The 13,526-nt window shown below is 45.3% G+C and overlaps 1 protein-coding gene across 6 annotated transcripts in view; it reads left to right on the top strand.

Annotated features, from left to right (window-relative positions):
- PRKCQ (protein kinase C theta) overlaps nucleotides 1-13,526 on the top strand; it is a 212,227-nt gene that overhangs the window by 152,532 nt on the left and 46,169 nt on the right. For all 6 annotated transcript variants that reach the window (XM_055543489.1, XM_055543490.1, XM_055543492.1 and 3 more), the window contains 2 exons: nucleotides 6,383-6,474; nucleotides 8,550-8,612. In XM_055543489.1, coding sequence (XP_055399464.1) covers nucleotides 6,383-6,474; nucleotides 8,550-8,612 — 155 coding nt within the window. The remainder of the gene's footprint in view (nucleotides 1-6,382; nucleotides 6,475-8,549; nucleotides 8,613-13,526) is intronic.

The following is a 13,526-nucleotide window of genomic DNA, read 5'->3' as shown; positions in this document are numbered from 1 at the left end:
TGATAGGACATAGCCCAGGGTTGAGCTGAAGTCTGTTCTCCAGTTTCCATGTTGTTCTACTATCCTCTTGGATGTTATAGCACTTATTACATATGCTTCAAAACATAGGATTCTCCGAAAAGCATACTGGGATACTTGGATTTTTTCTTTTTGGCCACCCTGTGGGGCATGTGGAATCTGAGTTCCCTGACCAGGGATTGAACCTGTGCCCCTTGCATTAGAAGCACAAGGTCTTAACCACTGGACTGCCAAAAAAGTCCTTATACTTGAACATTTTTAATAAATATTTGAATTCTAATTTTATTGTTTCAAACATGCAAATCATCTCATATAAAGTTTACTACATTAACTCACTAGCCCTTGGGAGAAGGAAAAAACCTGAAAAAATGACCGTAATTATTCTTTTCCTCCTTTTATTTTTTCTGGAAAGGGAATCTATATTTCTGACCTTATTTGCATGATATTTACCATGTTCTCCATGTAATCTCAAAATTATTACAAGTTTGATAAAATCATAAAATCTCTAATGCTAAAAAGTTCTCACTTTGCTGATAATTATGCACATTTGGCAACTGTTCCCTTATTGGTTCAGTACTTGACTCGCTAGTCATCGTGACTGAATAATTTCCCATGTTCTTTATTTTCATCGTCCTGTGGAAAACAGATGTAATCCTTCTAAGGAGAAATCAGGTAGAAGCCAGATCATATTAGGATAAGTATACATTTCCCCATTATCAATTCTAGAATGTTCATTCACAAAATGTCTTTTAAAGAATAAGCTCATGTTGTAAGTCCTGGTATGCTGACAGCCCCGGGTCTTGTAATTCCTCCAAAGGACGCTGACATGCAAACACAGTCCTATGAGAATTACACCACTGATTTTGTTAAATCTGTCACTTTAATCTTACACTTAATCATCTTTCGCATTGTCAATGTAAACTTACTTTAATGAGGATTTCCCTTTTAGATCTTTCTGTTACCAATTCTTTTTTAAAATCTTTTTTAAAATTTGTATTATTTTGATTAAAATGATGTAAGAAGTCTTATATCAGATGACTCAGATTTTATCAGGGAGTATCGGGCGCTACCTGATCATGCTGTCTTCATAATGCTAAGCCTGCCAGTTTCAATTTAGTTGAGCTAAAAAAGATAGCATCTTTACATCAAACACTGAATCAAGATGTCCATATCAAATAGCAAACCCCCATGGTAAATACAGAGAATCTACACTATAGAAACATCAGATGATGGAAAACTCACTCACTTATAAATTCTTAAGGAAATTTCATTAGTGTTTTCCCTAGTTATAAAAGTAATTACACCAAAATATACTTTAAAAAGTGGAGAATACACAAAAGCATTAAAGAAGAGAGTCATTTCTAGCTATATCATTCAAAGGTACCCAGAGGTAGGATTTTTGAGTATTTCATCTTTTTTCAGTATTAGTTTCTCATTGCTAATGAAGGGGGGAAGATAACTTTAAAATCTTCAGCAGAGTAGATCATTTTCATATCAAAACCGTATTCCTTAAAACTTGTCTTTCATGTTAAAATTCAGTCAGTTCCAGGAACCCTTCTGTGCTTGTGGATGTATATTTCTCAACATGCATGTATATTATGTATAATAATTATAGTCATAAATAACAGCTGATGTTTATAAAGCATTTACTGTATGCGACTCCATGTTCTAGGCATGTTACATATTTTAAATCATTTCTAGATGGGGAAACAGTGGAAACAGTGTCAGACTTTATTTTTTTGGGCTCCAAAATAACTGCAGATGGTGACTGCAGCCATGAAATTAAAAGACGCTTACTCCTTGGAAGGAAAGTTATGACCAACCTAGATAGCATATTCAAAAGCAGAGACATTACTTTGCCAACAAAGGTTCGTCTAGTCAAGGCTATGGTTTTTCCAGTGATCATGTATGGATGTGAGAGTTGGACTCTGAAGAAGGCTGAGTGCCGAAGAATTGATGCTTTTGAACTGTGGTGTTGGAGAAGACTCTTGAGAGTCCCTTGGACTGCAAGGCGATCCAACCAGTCCATTCTGAAGGAGATCAGTCCTGGGTGTTCTTTGGAAGGACTGATGCTGAGGCTGAAACTCCAGTACTTTGGCCAGCTCATGCGAAGAGTTGACTCATTGGAAAAGATTCTGATGCTGGGAGGGATTGGGGGCAGGAGGAGAAGGGGACGACAGAGGATGAGATGGCTGGATGGCATCACTGACTCGATGGACGTGAGTCTGGGTGAATTCCGGGAGTTGGTGATGGACAGGGAGGCCTGGCATGCTGCGATTCATGGGGTCGCAAAGAGTTGGACATGACTGAGTGACTGAACTGAATTGAACTGAGGCATGATATGTATTTTAGATCATTTATTCTTCATAGCAACCTTCTAAAGTAGACACTATTATCACCCATTTTACAAACAAGGAAATCGAGGTCACCCCTGCAGAGGCACAAAGACACCAGAGGTCACACAGCTGTCAAGCAGGGCAGCAGTTTGGGAGCAAAGTCCATCAGCCTCACTATACTATTTCCTCTTAATAGAGACCCAGTCATATCAGGGAAAACAATTTTAAAATTCATGAACTGAATCCCTGCTAGCACATGTTACAGAAGGAGAGAGTTTGTTAGTTACTACAAGATGACCCTGTGGGACAATTAAGCCAGAAAATACGAACTGAGCCCAAGTTCTGGTGCAGGTACAAGCCTCTAGAAACTTGGGCACTTTATTTCTGATACGTTTTAATGAATCTATGGAAGGCAGTGAGCTTTACTAATTAGAACTTACAGTAGAAATATAAATAGGCCATACGTAATGAATGAGTCTGCCAGCCTGCAGGGAGCCCTGCCTCCTTCACACACATACCCACCCAACATTTAGGTATCAGAAGTACACATGATTATCTTTGGGTTTCTTTGATGGCTTATTCTTTTTGAAAAAAGGAAATAAACCTGTTTCCTAGGATGTTTTAGCTTATGTCTCGGTAAACAACTAAGGAATAAATTAAGTTCGACTCCAGTCTTCTAAATTACAAGCATACCTACGACACTGAGTGTTCTCCTGACCACCCTTACGCGGGCGTGCTCGTGGAGCAACAGGGGCTCTGGGTGCTCCCTGCCGAGGTGCTGAGCCCGTGTGCCTCGGTGATGCGAGCTCCGCCCTGGGCTGGGTCACTCACTGGTTCTGTGAGCTCCTGGTGTGGGCAGCCCTGACCCCGGCTCCATGCTGTTCCTCCCCACCCCAGAGATGCGGATGTCCAGGAAGCAACTTGCTCAGTCTGTAATTCCAAACCAAAACTTTGCTTTTGGGCGGACATTAAGTAGAAGTAAAATTGTAAATCTTGCAGAGGTAGTCAGCCCTTTGAAGGGGACTCGCCTCCACTCTCACTCTCATCCATACTCAGGGCATCAACAGAGTAAGTAACGAGGGTGGGATCCACCAAAGTGGAGATTCAAGTGCAACATCTAGATTAAATTTAGACCTTAATGATTTCAAGGATTTGGCTTTGAAAACCACTGAGATGAATACATACCTCTCACGTGAAAAATAATTTTTTCCCCAATTCTTAGATTAGTGAAGTGTCTAAGTACTTCTATTCCTGTATATAGCTGTGACCAGCCTTCCTCCTTTCTACTAGTATAACGTGCCTTTACAGCTAAATTTTATATAAATATTTCACAAAGAAGATGAATACAAAGGAATTTAGATGTTAGAGGCCCCCTAAATCGGTCTCTCATATTTTTATGTGTATTGTGTTGGGCAAAAAATTCATTTGGGTTTTTCCATAACATTTTATGTCAACTTGAATGAACTTTTTTAGTCAACCCAAAACACAGGAGAACAAAATACATCCCATCAGCCAAGTGGTGAAAGATCTTTGTAGATGCTCTGGAAAATACAGTACTTTGCACACAAACACACAGAATCCTTTGCTGTTCTGAAGTTTTGAAAGTACTCAGTATTTAACTGACTTTACACTTTGCTATACAGTAGAAACTAACATTGTTGCTTTACAGCATGGTAAATCAACTATACTCTAATAAAAAGTTTAAAAAATAAATGACTCTACAAGAATATGCACTCTACCAGAAATGCACTGCAGGAGGATTCTTTACCCCTGAGCCTGTTCACAGCATGTTGCTGTTTAGTTGCTCAGTCATGCCCCGCTCTTTGTGACCCCATGGACTGCAGCACGCCAGGCTTCCCTGTTCCTCACCATCTCCCGGAGCTTGCTCAGTCTCATTGTCCATTGAGTCAGTGATGCCATCCTCCGTTGTCCCCTTCTCCTCATGCCTTCAGTCTTTGCCAGCATACCAGCATTAATTATTGCCTTCAATTGTCAGAGAACCACAGCAAAGCAGAAACCAACTCCGACTCGCTTGGTTTTGTGGGCCAGGCACAGAACAGCATGTATTCCATAGATATATTTGCAAACTGGGGAGCTGAAAGATAAACATTATTGAATGATGTATCAAATGCTTTCTTGTTAGCCAGAGGTTCTTCACTGTATCGCTTCTTTTAGTGCCCATAATCAGGGTACTGGCAAACCCCAGTGAGACCTGACTTCAGGGACTTCCTGACAGTCCAGCGGTTAGAACTCTGCATTCTCACTGCTGACGGCCCAGATTCAGTTCCCGGTTAGGGAACTGAAATCCCACAAGTGGTGCATCACAGCCAAAAAAAAGATTTTAAATAAAAAATAAAACTGACTTCACTGATCGGATGGAAAGATGCTCAATGTTTTCTTGTGTCATGAATAAGAACCTCAGCCACACCCCTGCTGGAGGGAGCATCCTAAGGCAACCTTCCTCTTGTAAAATTCACTTTATGGAGCTACTTGACAAAACGGTATGGTTTTGCCAGCTAAGTAGGCAAAATGAAAGACTCGCCGAATGCTCGGACTCGGGGGCAAATCTTAGAGGTTACTGAATTCTAATTCTTTGTTTGGACTCTCTTCTGAAATCAGAAATAATACACTCTGAGCAGGCCTGCTTGAGTTCTTTATAAGAAAACAAAAGACACGATTCAGAAACAAAGTACAAAGGCCAATCGAAAAGTGATTCACCTGCACTCTTCTCAAGCTCAGAATCGTGCCAGCCCACTCCGTCCTAACCCATTCTGCTTCTCAGCCCTTGGCTCATGGTGGCATTGACTTAGATGTTAAGGATGGGGTGCACGGAGGTATTTGCCCCCAGGCCGAGCTCCATTGGCATAAACAGTAGACGACTTAAACCTCTCACCTCTATTTTGTGACCTTCTTGCGGGCGTCATGGTAGTTAATTCTGTTTAAAAAATTAAAAATCACCCAGGTCAGATTCACAGGTGCAAATTTATATGCAGACATGCCAGCCATCTCCACACCGAATAGATTACTAATTCTGTGGTTCATGAGGACTCTCAAAATCAGGGTGCTCGTGCGTGCGCGTTCATTTGCTAAGTTGTGTCCGACTCTGCAACTCCATGGACTGTAGCCCAAAAGGCTGCTTTGTCCATGGGGTTTCCCAGACAAGAGTACTGGAGTGGGTTGCCATTTCCTCCTCTAGGGGAGCTTCCCGAGTCAGGGATGGAGCCCATGTCTCCTGCATTGGCAGGCAGATTCTTTACTGTCTGAGCCACCAGGGAAGCCCCACTTTTACTATCCTACACGCTTGTCAGCTTGAGTAGGTAGGCAGTCAGCACGCATTGAAGAGCCCGAGACCATCCCACGGTCAGGTGGGCAAGTCCAGGTGGCCCCTCCCTCATGTTGTGCCCTGTCTGCTCCACTGCATCAGCGCATTCAGGCATCCAACATCACACTCACCACCACCCCCAACTTCCCAGACTTCTTGGGGTTCAGAAATGCTACAGATCAACTAAATTATCTTGCCAGCCTTTTTGTAAGCGATTTCAAGACAGAATTGGTTCCTCTGAAATAATGAAACTCATTCCTTTGAAAAGTAAGCCAGAAAGAGAAAAACAAGTATCGTATATGAATGCATATATGTGGAATTTAGAAAAATAGTACTGATGAACCTCTTTGCAAGGCAGAAACAGAGACACAGACGTAGGGAATGGACATATGGACACAGGGAGGAAGAGGAGGTTGGGATGAATTGGGAGATTGGGTCTGATATGTATACACTGCGATGTGTAGAATAGATAGTGGGAAGCTGCTGTATGGCACAGGGAGCTCAGCTTGGTGCTCGGTGATGACCTAGAGGGATGGGATGTGGGTAGGTCCCAGGGGGAGGGGATATAGGTATACATGCAGCTGATTCACGTTGTTCTACAGCAGAAACCGTGTGAAACACATTGTTGTAAAGCAGCTCCACCCCAATAAAAAAATAGTCCTTGTCTTAAAGAAGCTCACAGTGGGATTGTCGTGTCTTTCTGCAGGAGAACCTCTTTTTTGTGATGGAGTATCTCAACGGAGGAGACTTAATGTACCACATCCAGAGCTGCCACAAGTTCGACCTCTGCAGAGCCACGTAAGAGCCCTTTGTAGGGTTGGGGGTCCCCTTTGTCTGCTTGGGGACTGGGGTCCACTGTGCCCGCACCTTGCTTTTTCCCACATGCTTTACTCAGTGGACCTAAACTCCAGGGCGAGGTGACCCCAGAAACACATCCAATGAAGCACCTGTTTTCCCAGCTCCCAAAGCTTCCATTCAGTTAGTTTTATTTCATTTTTCTGACTCGAGATCAAGTATGTTTAAGGAACCACCCCAATTCATCAGCCTTCTAAGTCTCCTGAACCTAGAAACAAGATTTGCCCCTTGAATGGAAGTCAAATGGAAGAGGGGTCATAGGGGGGATGTCCACAGGGGCCTTTCAAGGGAAGCTCAGAGTAAACCATCAAGCATTCAGCTCTGGGGGCAGGAGAACTGGAGAACAGGAAGAGACATTTGCCTTCTCTCAAGAATAAATCTCCACCTTCTTTGGCGTCAAGCCACCCTAGATGCTGGCTTCCCAGGTGGCTCAGGTAGTGAAGAATCCACCTGCCGATGCAGGAGATGCAAGAGACTCAGGTTTGATCCCTAGGTCAGGAAGATCCCCTGGAGTAGGAAACGGCAACCCACTCCAGTTTTCTTGCCTGGAAAATACCAAGGACAGGGGAGCCTGGTGGGCTACCATCCACGAGGTCGCAGAGTCAGACACCACTGAGCAACTGAATGCACGCACGCACCTGGATGCAGGCAAAATCAAGCAAGGTGGGTTTACTAGGTGGACTGGAGCAGAGCTCACAGAACCCTCTCCATCCTGCCTCCCTCGGGTCCTCTTTCCTGAGTCATCAACCCCTGAGACCTTCAAAAACTGTGCCCCTGGGCCCACCTAAAAGTGTGGGTACACACTAGCCTTCTTCGCTGTATGCTCAAGAATCTCTCACTCACTCCTAACAAACACTCAGAGTGGTTCATGTCAAGCTGCATTGAAAGACGGAGTCTTCCAGCAGCTTCTGCAGAAACTGCGGCTGAAACGTCCGTCTTGTCACATCCAGTGGGTAGCTCGCCGCTGATCTTGTCTCGAGGACCTGTCATGGGATAATTTTATGGGATTTCTGCAGCACACAAATCTCTGGGCACTGCTACAATCTGCTATAAAGGGTTCTCCTGATCCCCTCCAGGTCTGTTAAGTGTGGGAGGCATCACAGACACACGCTGTCTGTCTTTCCTCACTGCCTCCCAGGAAGGGATTCCTGCATTCCTCTCCAAGATCCAGCGGACCACACTTGCGGGAAGTTCTCCCTTTTATCTAATCCAACTAGTGATGGTTAAACTCACCTCCTTTGAGTCACTCATCTTTGAAGGTGGAGAGCACAGGATCACCCCCTAACACAGGCATATCTCCTTTTATTGTACTTCATTTTATCATGCTTTGCAGATACCCATTTTTTTTTTCAATAAATGCAGGTTTGTGGCAACTCTACATTGTCAGATGATGGTTAGCATCTTTTAGCTGTATTTTTCATTTATTTTTATTGAAGTATACTTCACAGCAAGTATTTTTAATTAAGGCATGTGCATTTTTTAGACTGTTGCATACCTCATAGACTAGTATAGTGTCAATGGAACTTTTGTATGCACAGGAAAACCAACCCCCCCCCAAAAAAAGACCTGCTTTACTGCAGTGGTCTAGAACTGAACCTGCGAGATCAATGAGGTCTACCTGTATGCGTTCCTCTTCTCCAACTGCATCTTTTACATGTGAGCAAGTCAGGTCCATGTGGAATCTGGGGTCCAGGTAGATTTTAAAATAAAAGGGAAAATTATTACATTATTATTACACTTAGTGTCTTTGTATGTTCTCAGAACCCGCCAAAATGATAATTCAAGCATTCTAGTTCACAGTATAAGAAGAAGCGCTAGATACCAGCTCTGTTTCATTCTCTCAGGGCTGAAGTTGGGCGAATAGAATGGATGCAGTCTTCCTTTTGTTAGGATTAAACAAAATTCCGCATGTACATCCGCATGTGCATTTAGCAGAACACCACACGCTCACTCTATCTAAAGGGGAACCTTTTTCCCACTAAACATTTCATGTGGAACCTCGATTTTCCTTCGCTCAGGTTCTACGCTGCCGAAATCATCCTTGGTCTGCAGTTCCTTCATTCCAAAGGAATTGTCTACAGGTAAGCTGGCTCTTTGGGAACAAGCCCTGGGATATCGGGATTCCCTGCTCCAGGGGTTTAATCATCGTGCTCAGGTGACGGGCAGTGGTCAGTGTCCTTTAGTGGCGCAAAGTTCCACACTCAGGCTTCCTGCCCAGAGTGATCACGGATACTGATTTACCAACCAAGGAGGAAATTCCCATCTCAAAGCCAAGGGGCTGTGACCTCATTCTATCCTTTCTTTCCTTTTCTTGTCCCTCTCACCTCCCTTTGTCTCATTTCCTCCCGTTACTTTCTCTCTGGCATCTTACTATTGTTTTCTGTCTCCTATTCCTTCTTGGCTGTATCTGCATATTGAGTGTCCTGCTGGGTGAGGGCAGAGGGAAGTCCTTCCTTGAACACTCAAACACGCCTGTGAAAACCTACATGTCTACACCCCGTCACCGTACCCAGGACACCACGTGTCCCCTCTTTCTTGAGCGGATATCCATCCAGAACTTACTGTACACCATCATCTCACAACCGTCTTAGATAAAAGCTAATGTACTTCAGTGTCCATTTCTCAAGGCACACTTGAACTCATTTAACATACAAATCTTCAAAGGCTTAGTTACCAAGTTTCCAACTCACTGCAGATTAGAGGGGGGAGGGGATAATTTTTTTATAAAAGAAAGGAGCTAGACAGGATGCCGGCTGAGCAGCTGGAGGCCTGCACAGTGGCCACAGTGAGAAGAGACAGCTGAGGACCCAGCATAAAGGGGGAAGGCAGGACAAGCTCACGGCCCAGGAGAATGGGGTCACCTGCTTTTCTGTGACCATTGCTCGGGAAGGCCCCCGAGTCATTAGGAAAGGCCAAGTGACGCTCTGCATGAATTGCTGAAGACAGCAAACTGTGTATAATGTGCTCCAGAAGCATTCCATCCGGGATGGTCCGTACCAGTGCTTACAGAGTAGACTGAAACTCCGCCTGGGGAGACCTCTCTACTTCCAGAGGGTGCAGCCAAGTGTGGGCACCCTGTTTAGACCTGCCGAACCAGATGACTCGCGGGAGGTTTCCACACTCATTTTTCTTAAGCAGTCTCTCTGACACCCTTTGGATATACTTTTGTATTGGGTGGGGGTCTGTCTACAAAACGATAGGTTAAAAATCTGATGTGATTCTTTAGTCTTCAGGAAATTGAGATCTGATCACCATGATGGTGAAAACCCTGATCAGATTCCATGGTTTGTTTTTCTCCTTCTATATGAAATGCCTGCAATATCCCCAAAGTATACCTCTACTGAGGTCCTCTAGATTGTGTGGGATGGATGGATAGGAAAAGAGGGAGGAAAAACTAGGAAGATCAAAGAGGAGAGAGATCTTAGAGCTGAAAGGGACCTTGTGCCACCAAACCCCACATGCCCCAGTGCAGGCTGCTTCTCCACATTCTATCTTTTCATCTCTTGTAGATTACTGACACTCAGGACAAAAAGACAATGAGGGTACATAAGTGTCTTTAATATCATAAATTGTTTGGGAAATCATGTTTTCTGAGGTGCCTTATGCGCCTCTAAGAAAGAACACTACATTTATTTAGCAGTGTAATCATAGGATTGTAGGAGATCCTGGGAAGTCATTGAATAATTTGAACCGAGGGATGTCACCCAGCAGGTACACGGCCACTGAGATTGTTCTTCAGAAAATTTTCAGCCTACAAGGTGCCTTGTAACCTTACTCACTGCACTCCTTGGGCCCCTGAGTTAACAAGGAGATTCTGTTAGTTTCCTTTTTCTGTCCACTGATGATTAGCTTCAAAGGGTTGCCATAAGATTTAGCACAAATTTGATGACTTCAGCCAACGGAGTTTATCCCCTCCCAGCTGTGGAGTCCCGAGGTCCAGAATCAAGGTGTCCACAGGGCCACACTTCCTCTGTGAGCTCTTGGCGAGGGTCCTTCTGGCATTTCCCAGTTTCTGGTGGCTCCAGGGGTTCCCGGGCTTGGGGTGTCCCTCCCATCGTCCCTCAGCCTTCGCCTCTCCCTGTTTCTCTTCCCTGTATGCCTCTCACATGGACACGTGACATTGGATTTAGGGACCACTCATGGCACCCCACTTCAGTACTCTTGCCTGGAAAATCCCATGGACGGAGGAGCCTGGTGGGCTGCAGTCCATGGGGTCGCGAAGAGTCGGACACGACTGAGCGACTTCACTTTCACTTTTCACTTTCATGCATTGGAGAAGGAAATGGCAACCCACTCCAGTGTTCTTGCCTGGAGAATCCCAGGGACAGGGCAGCCTGGTGGGCTTCCATCTATGGGGTCGCACAGAGTCGGACACGACTAAGCGACTTCACTTTTACTTTTCACTTTCATGCATTAGAGAAGGAAATGGCAACCCACTCCAGTGTTCTTGCCTGGAGAATCCCAGGGACAGGGCAGCCTGGTGGGCTTCCATCTATGGGGTCGCACAGAGTCGGACATGACTGAAGCGACTTAGCAGCAGCAGCAGCAGATAAACCAGGGCTTCCCTGGTGGCTCACTGGTCTCCTGCCAATGCGGAGACATGGGTTCTATCCCTGGGTCAGGAAGATTCCCTGGAGAAGGGAATCTACCCTTCTAGTATTCTACCCACTCTAGTATTCTTGCATGGAAAATCCCATGGACAGAGGAGCCTGGTGGGCTACAGTTCATGGGATCACAAAGAGTCAGACACGACTAAGCAACTGAGCAACAACAGATAATCGAAGATGATATCAAGATCCTTCACTTGATTGTATCTGAAAATACTCTCTTTCCAAATAAGATCTCATTCATAAGGTCCTGGGGGTTAGGATAGAAACATCTTTGGTGGGGTGGGGGGTACCTTAAACCCACTACACCTGGTAACTTGGACGGAGCACCCACTGAACACACAGCCTCTGTTAAGCATTGTGGTGGATACTGGAGCCATAGAAGTCCAGCCTCTGGATACCTGAAGAAGTCACTTTCTGGGTTTGTACTTTGTTTGGGGTTTTGAGGTTTTTTTGAAGGTAAAATATAAGGACATGAAAAGACATGAACAGCAAACTCTTAGTCCAAGGGAATAAGATTCTAATGAAGAGTGCCCGAGGGAGACTCTCAGACAGACATGTTCAGCCTAGGGTCCAAGGCAGAATGTTAGAGGTCTGTGATCGTGGGTGGGAGAAAAAAGTTTTCTTTTTCACTAGACTCTAACTTGACATTTCCCTCAAGTCTAAATACAGGCAAGACATCACAGTGAAAGTGGGTTTAATTACAACGAAGGAACAAAGCCGAAGGCCTGCCTAAGGAGAAGACAGACATATCGGAAGTGTGTAGTCCTCATTAATGAGGGCGTGATGGCATTTGAGTTAGGATGGGAGAAACAGAACCGATACTGATATGAATGTGAGATACACATTCCTGTACTGTGGGAGCATCCACGCCTCTGGTCAGACCGACTGTCCATGAGGCCTTGGTGCCTGAGGTTAGCATGCTGGTCCAGATGTAAGACGTCAGTTCTGGGTTCAGCTGCTAGCAGCATCCGTCCACCAGAACAGGACTGTATCCCCTGCTCTCTGTCCCCGGCTGGTCCGCTCACACGAGGTGAGAAAGCACTGAAAGGGAACCATTACTCAGGACTTCATTGCAGCAGGCGATCAAGTGGTGAGGTGGTCACTGGCTCGTGATGAATTCATTCAACAAATATTTATGGAACGATCGCCACACGCCACACTCTTGTCACAGCATTGCTGTACAGCAAGTAACAATACGTATTTCCACCCTCTTGAAGCCTAGAGTTTAAGAGAGAGAAATAGCGATGGGAACTTTAGAATGTGGATACTGATTACAAGCAATGTAAAACCTCAAACTCTTGCTTAAGCAGAAGCTAGGCCTCACCGAATGAATGGGCTTCCCAGGTGGCTCAGTGGTAAAGAATCCTCCTGCCAATGCAGGAGATGTGGGTTTGATCCCTGGGTTGGGGAGATCCCCTGGAGAAGGAAATGGCAACCCACTCCAGTATTCTTGCCTGGAGAATCCCATGGACAGAGGAGCCTGGCAGGCTATATGGTCCATGGAGTTGCAACGAGTCAAAGACAACTGAGCGACTGAGTAACAACTACTCCTTAATAAGTGAGAAAGGGAAATGGGTAGCAGCCAGCCTTTTCCTTGATGAGTCGGGCTTATCTGCTCCCCTATCTGCATAGAAGTGAACGCGTGTACGTGTTGTATAATACTAAATACCACCCGACCCCAGACACACCAGGCTTCATTTCTGGAAGGCCCCTCTTAATATTGAGGGGTGCTGCTTTGCAGAGATGACACATGACCTTTACACATCCCCATCTTGGCACCTGCTCAGCCATTCAAACAAGAAATACGGATGGAGCTCTTGAGATGGGCCAGGCACTGCACTGGGCGTAGAAGATACAGGATTCTGTCAGAGTGAAAGAAAGAGAAGTCACTCACTCGTGTCCGACTCTGGACTGTAGCCCACCAGGCTCCTCTGTCCATGGGATTTTCCAGGCAAGAATACTGGAGTGGGTTGCCATTCCCTTCTCCAGGGGATCTTCCCAACCCAGGGATTGAACCCAGGTCTCCTGCATTGCAGGCAGACACTTTACCGTCTGAGCCACCAGAGAAGCCTGTCAGAGCTGGGCCCAGAAATAGCTTACCTGCCTGCACAGGGCTATAAAAGATCGAGTCCTGGGCAGAGTTGCTGGTCATGGAGGAAACACCATGGAGGAGAAGCAGTGAGCCCCTGAGCTATGCCTTGGATGAAGGGTTGAAAGGAGAGAGGAGGACCAGCAAAGCACCCACGGGTGGCCTTTCCAGCTGTGCTGGGAGAAGACGCACGCATGTCCTGCTCTGCCATCTTGATTTGAAAACCCTGATGGGACACAGAGGCCATTGTGTCCCGTCTTACACAGCAACCCCATGTCACCAAAACTGCCTTATTA

This window comes from Bubalus kerabau, chromosome 13 (genome assembly GCF_029407905.1).
Source record: "Bubalus kerabau isolate K-KA32 ecotype Philippines breed swamp buffalo chromosome 13, PCC_UOA_SB_1v2, whole genome shotgun sequence".
Classification (NCBI taxonomy): domain Eukaryota; kingdom Metazoa; phylum Chordata; class Mammalia; order Artiodactyla; family Bovidae; genus Bubalus; species Bubalus kerabau.
Note: the sequence above shows the minus strand (reverse complement) of the source record. Positions and strands in the feature narration are given on the sequence as shown.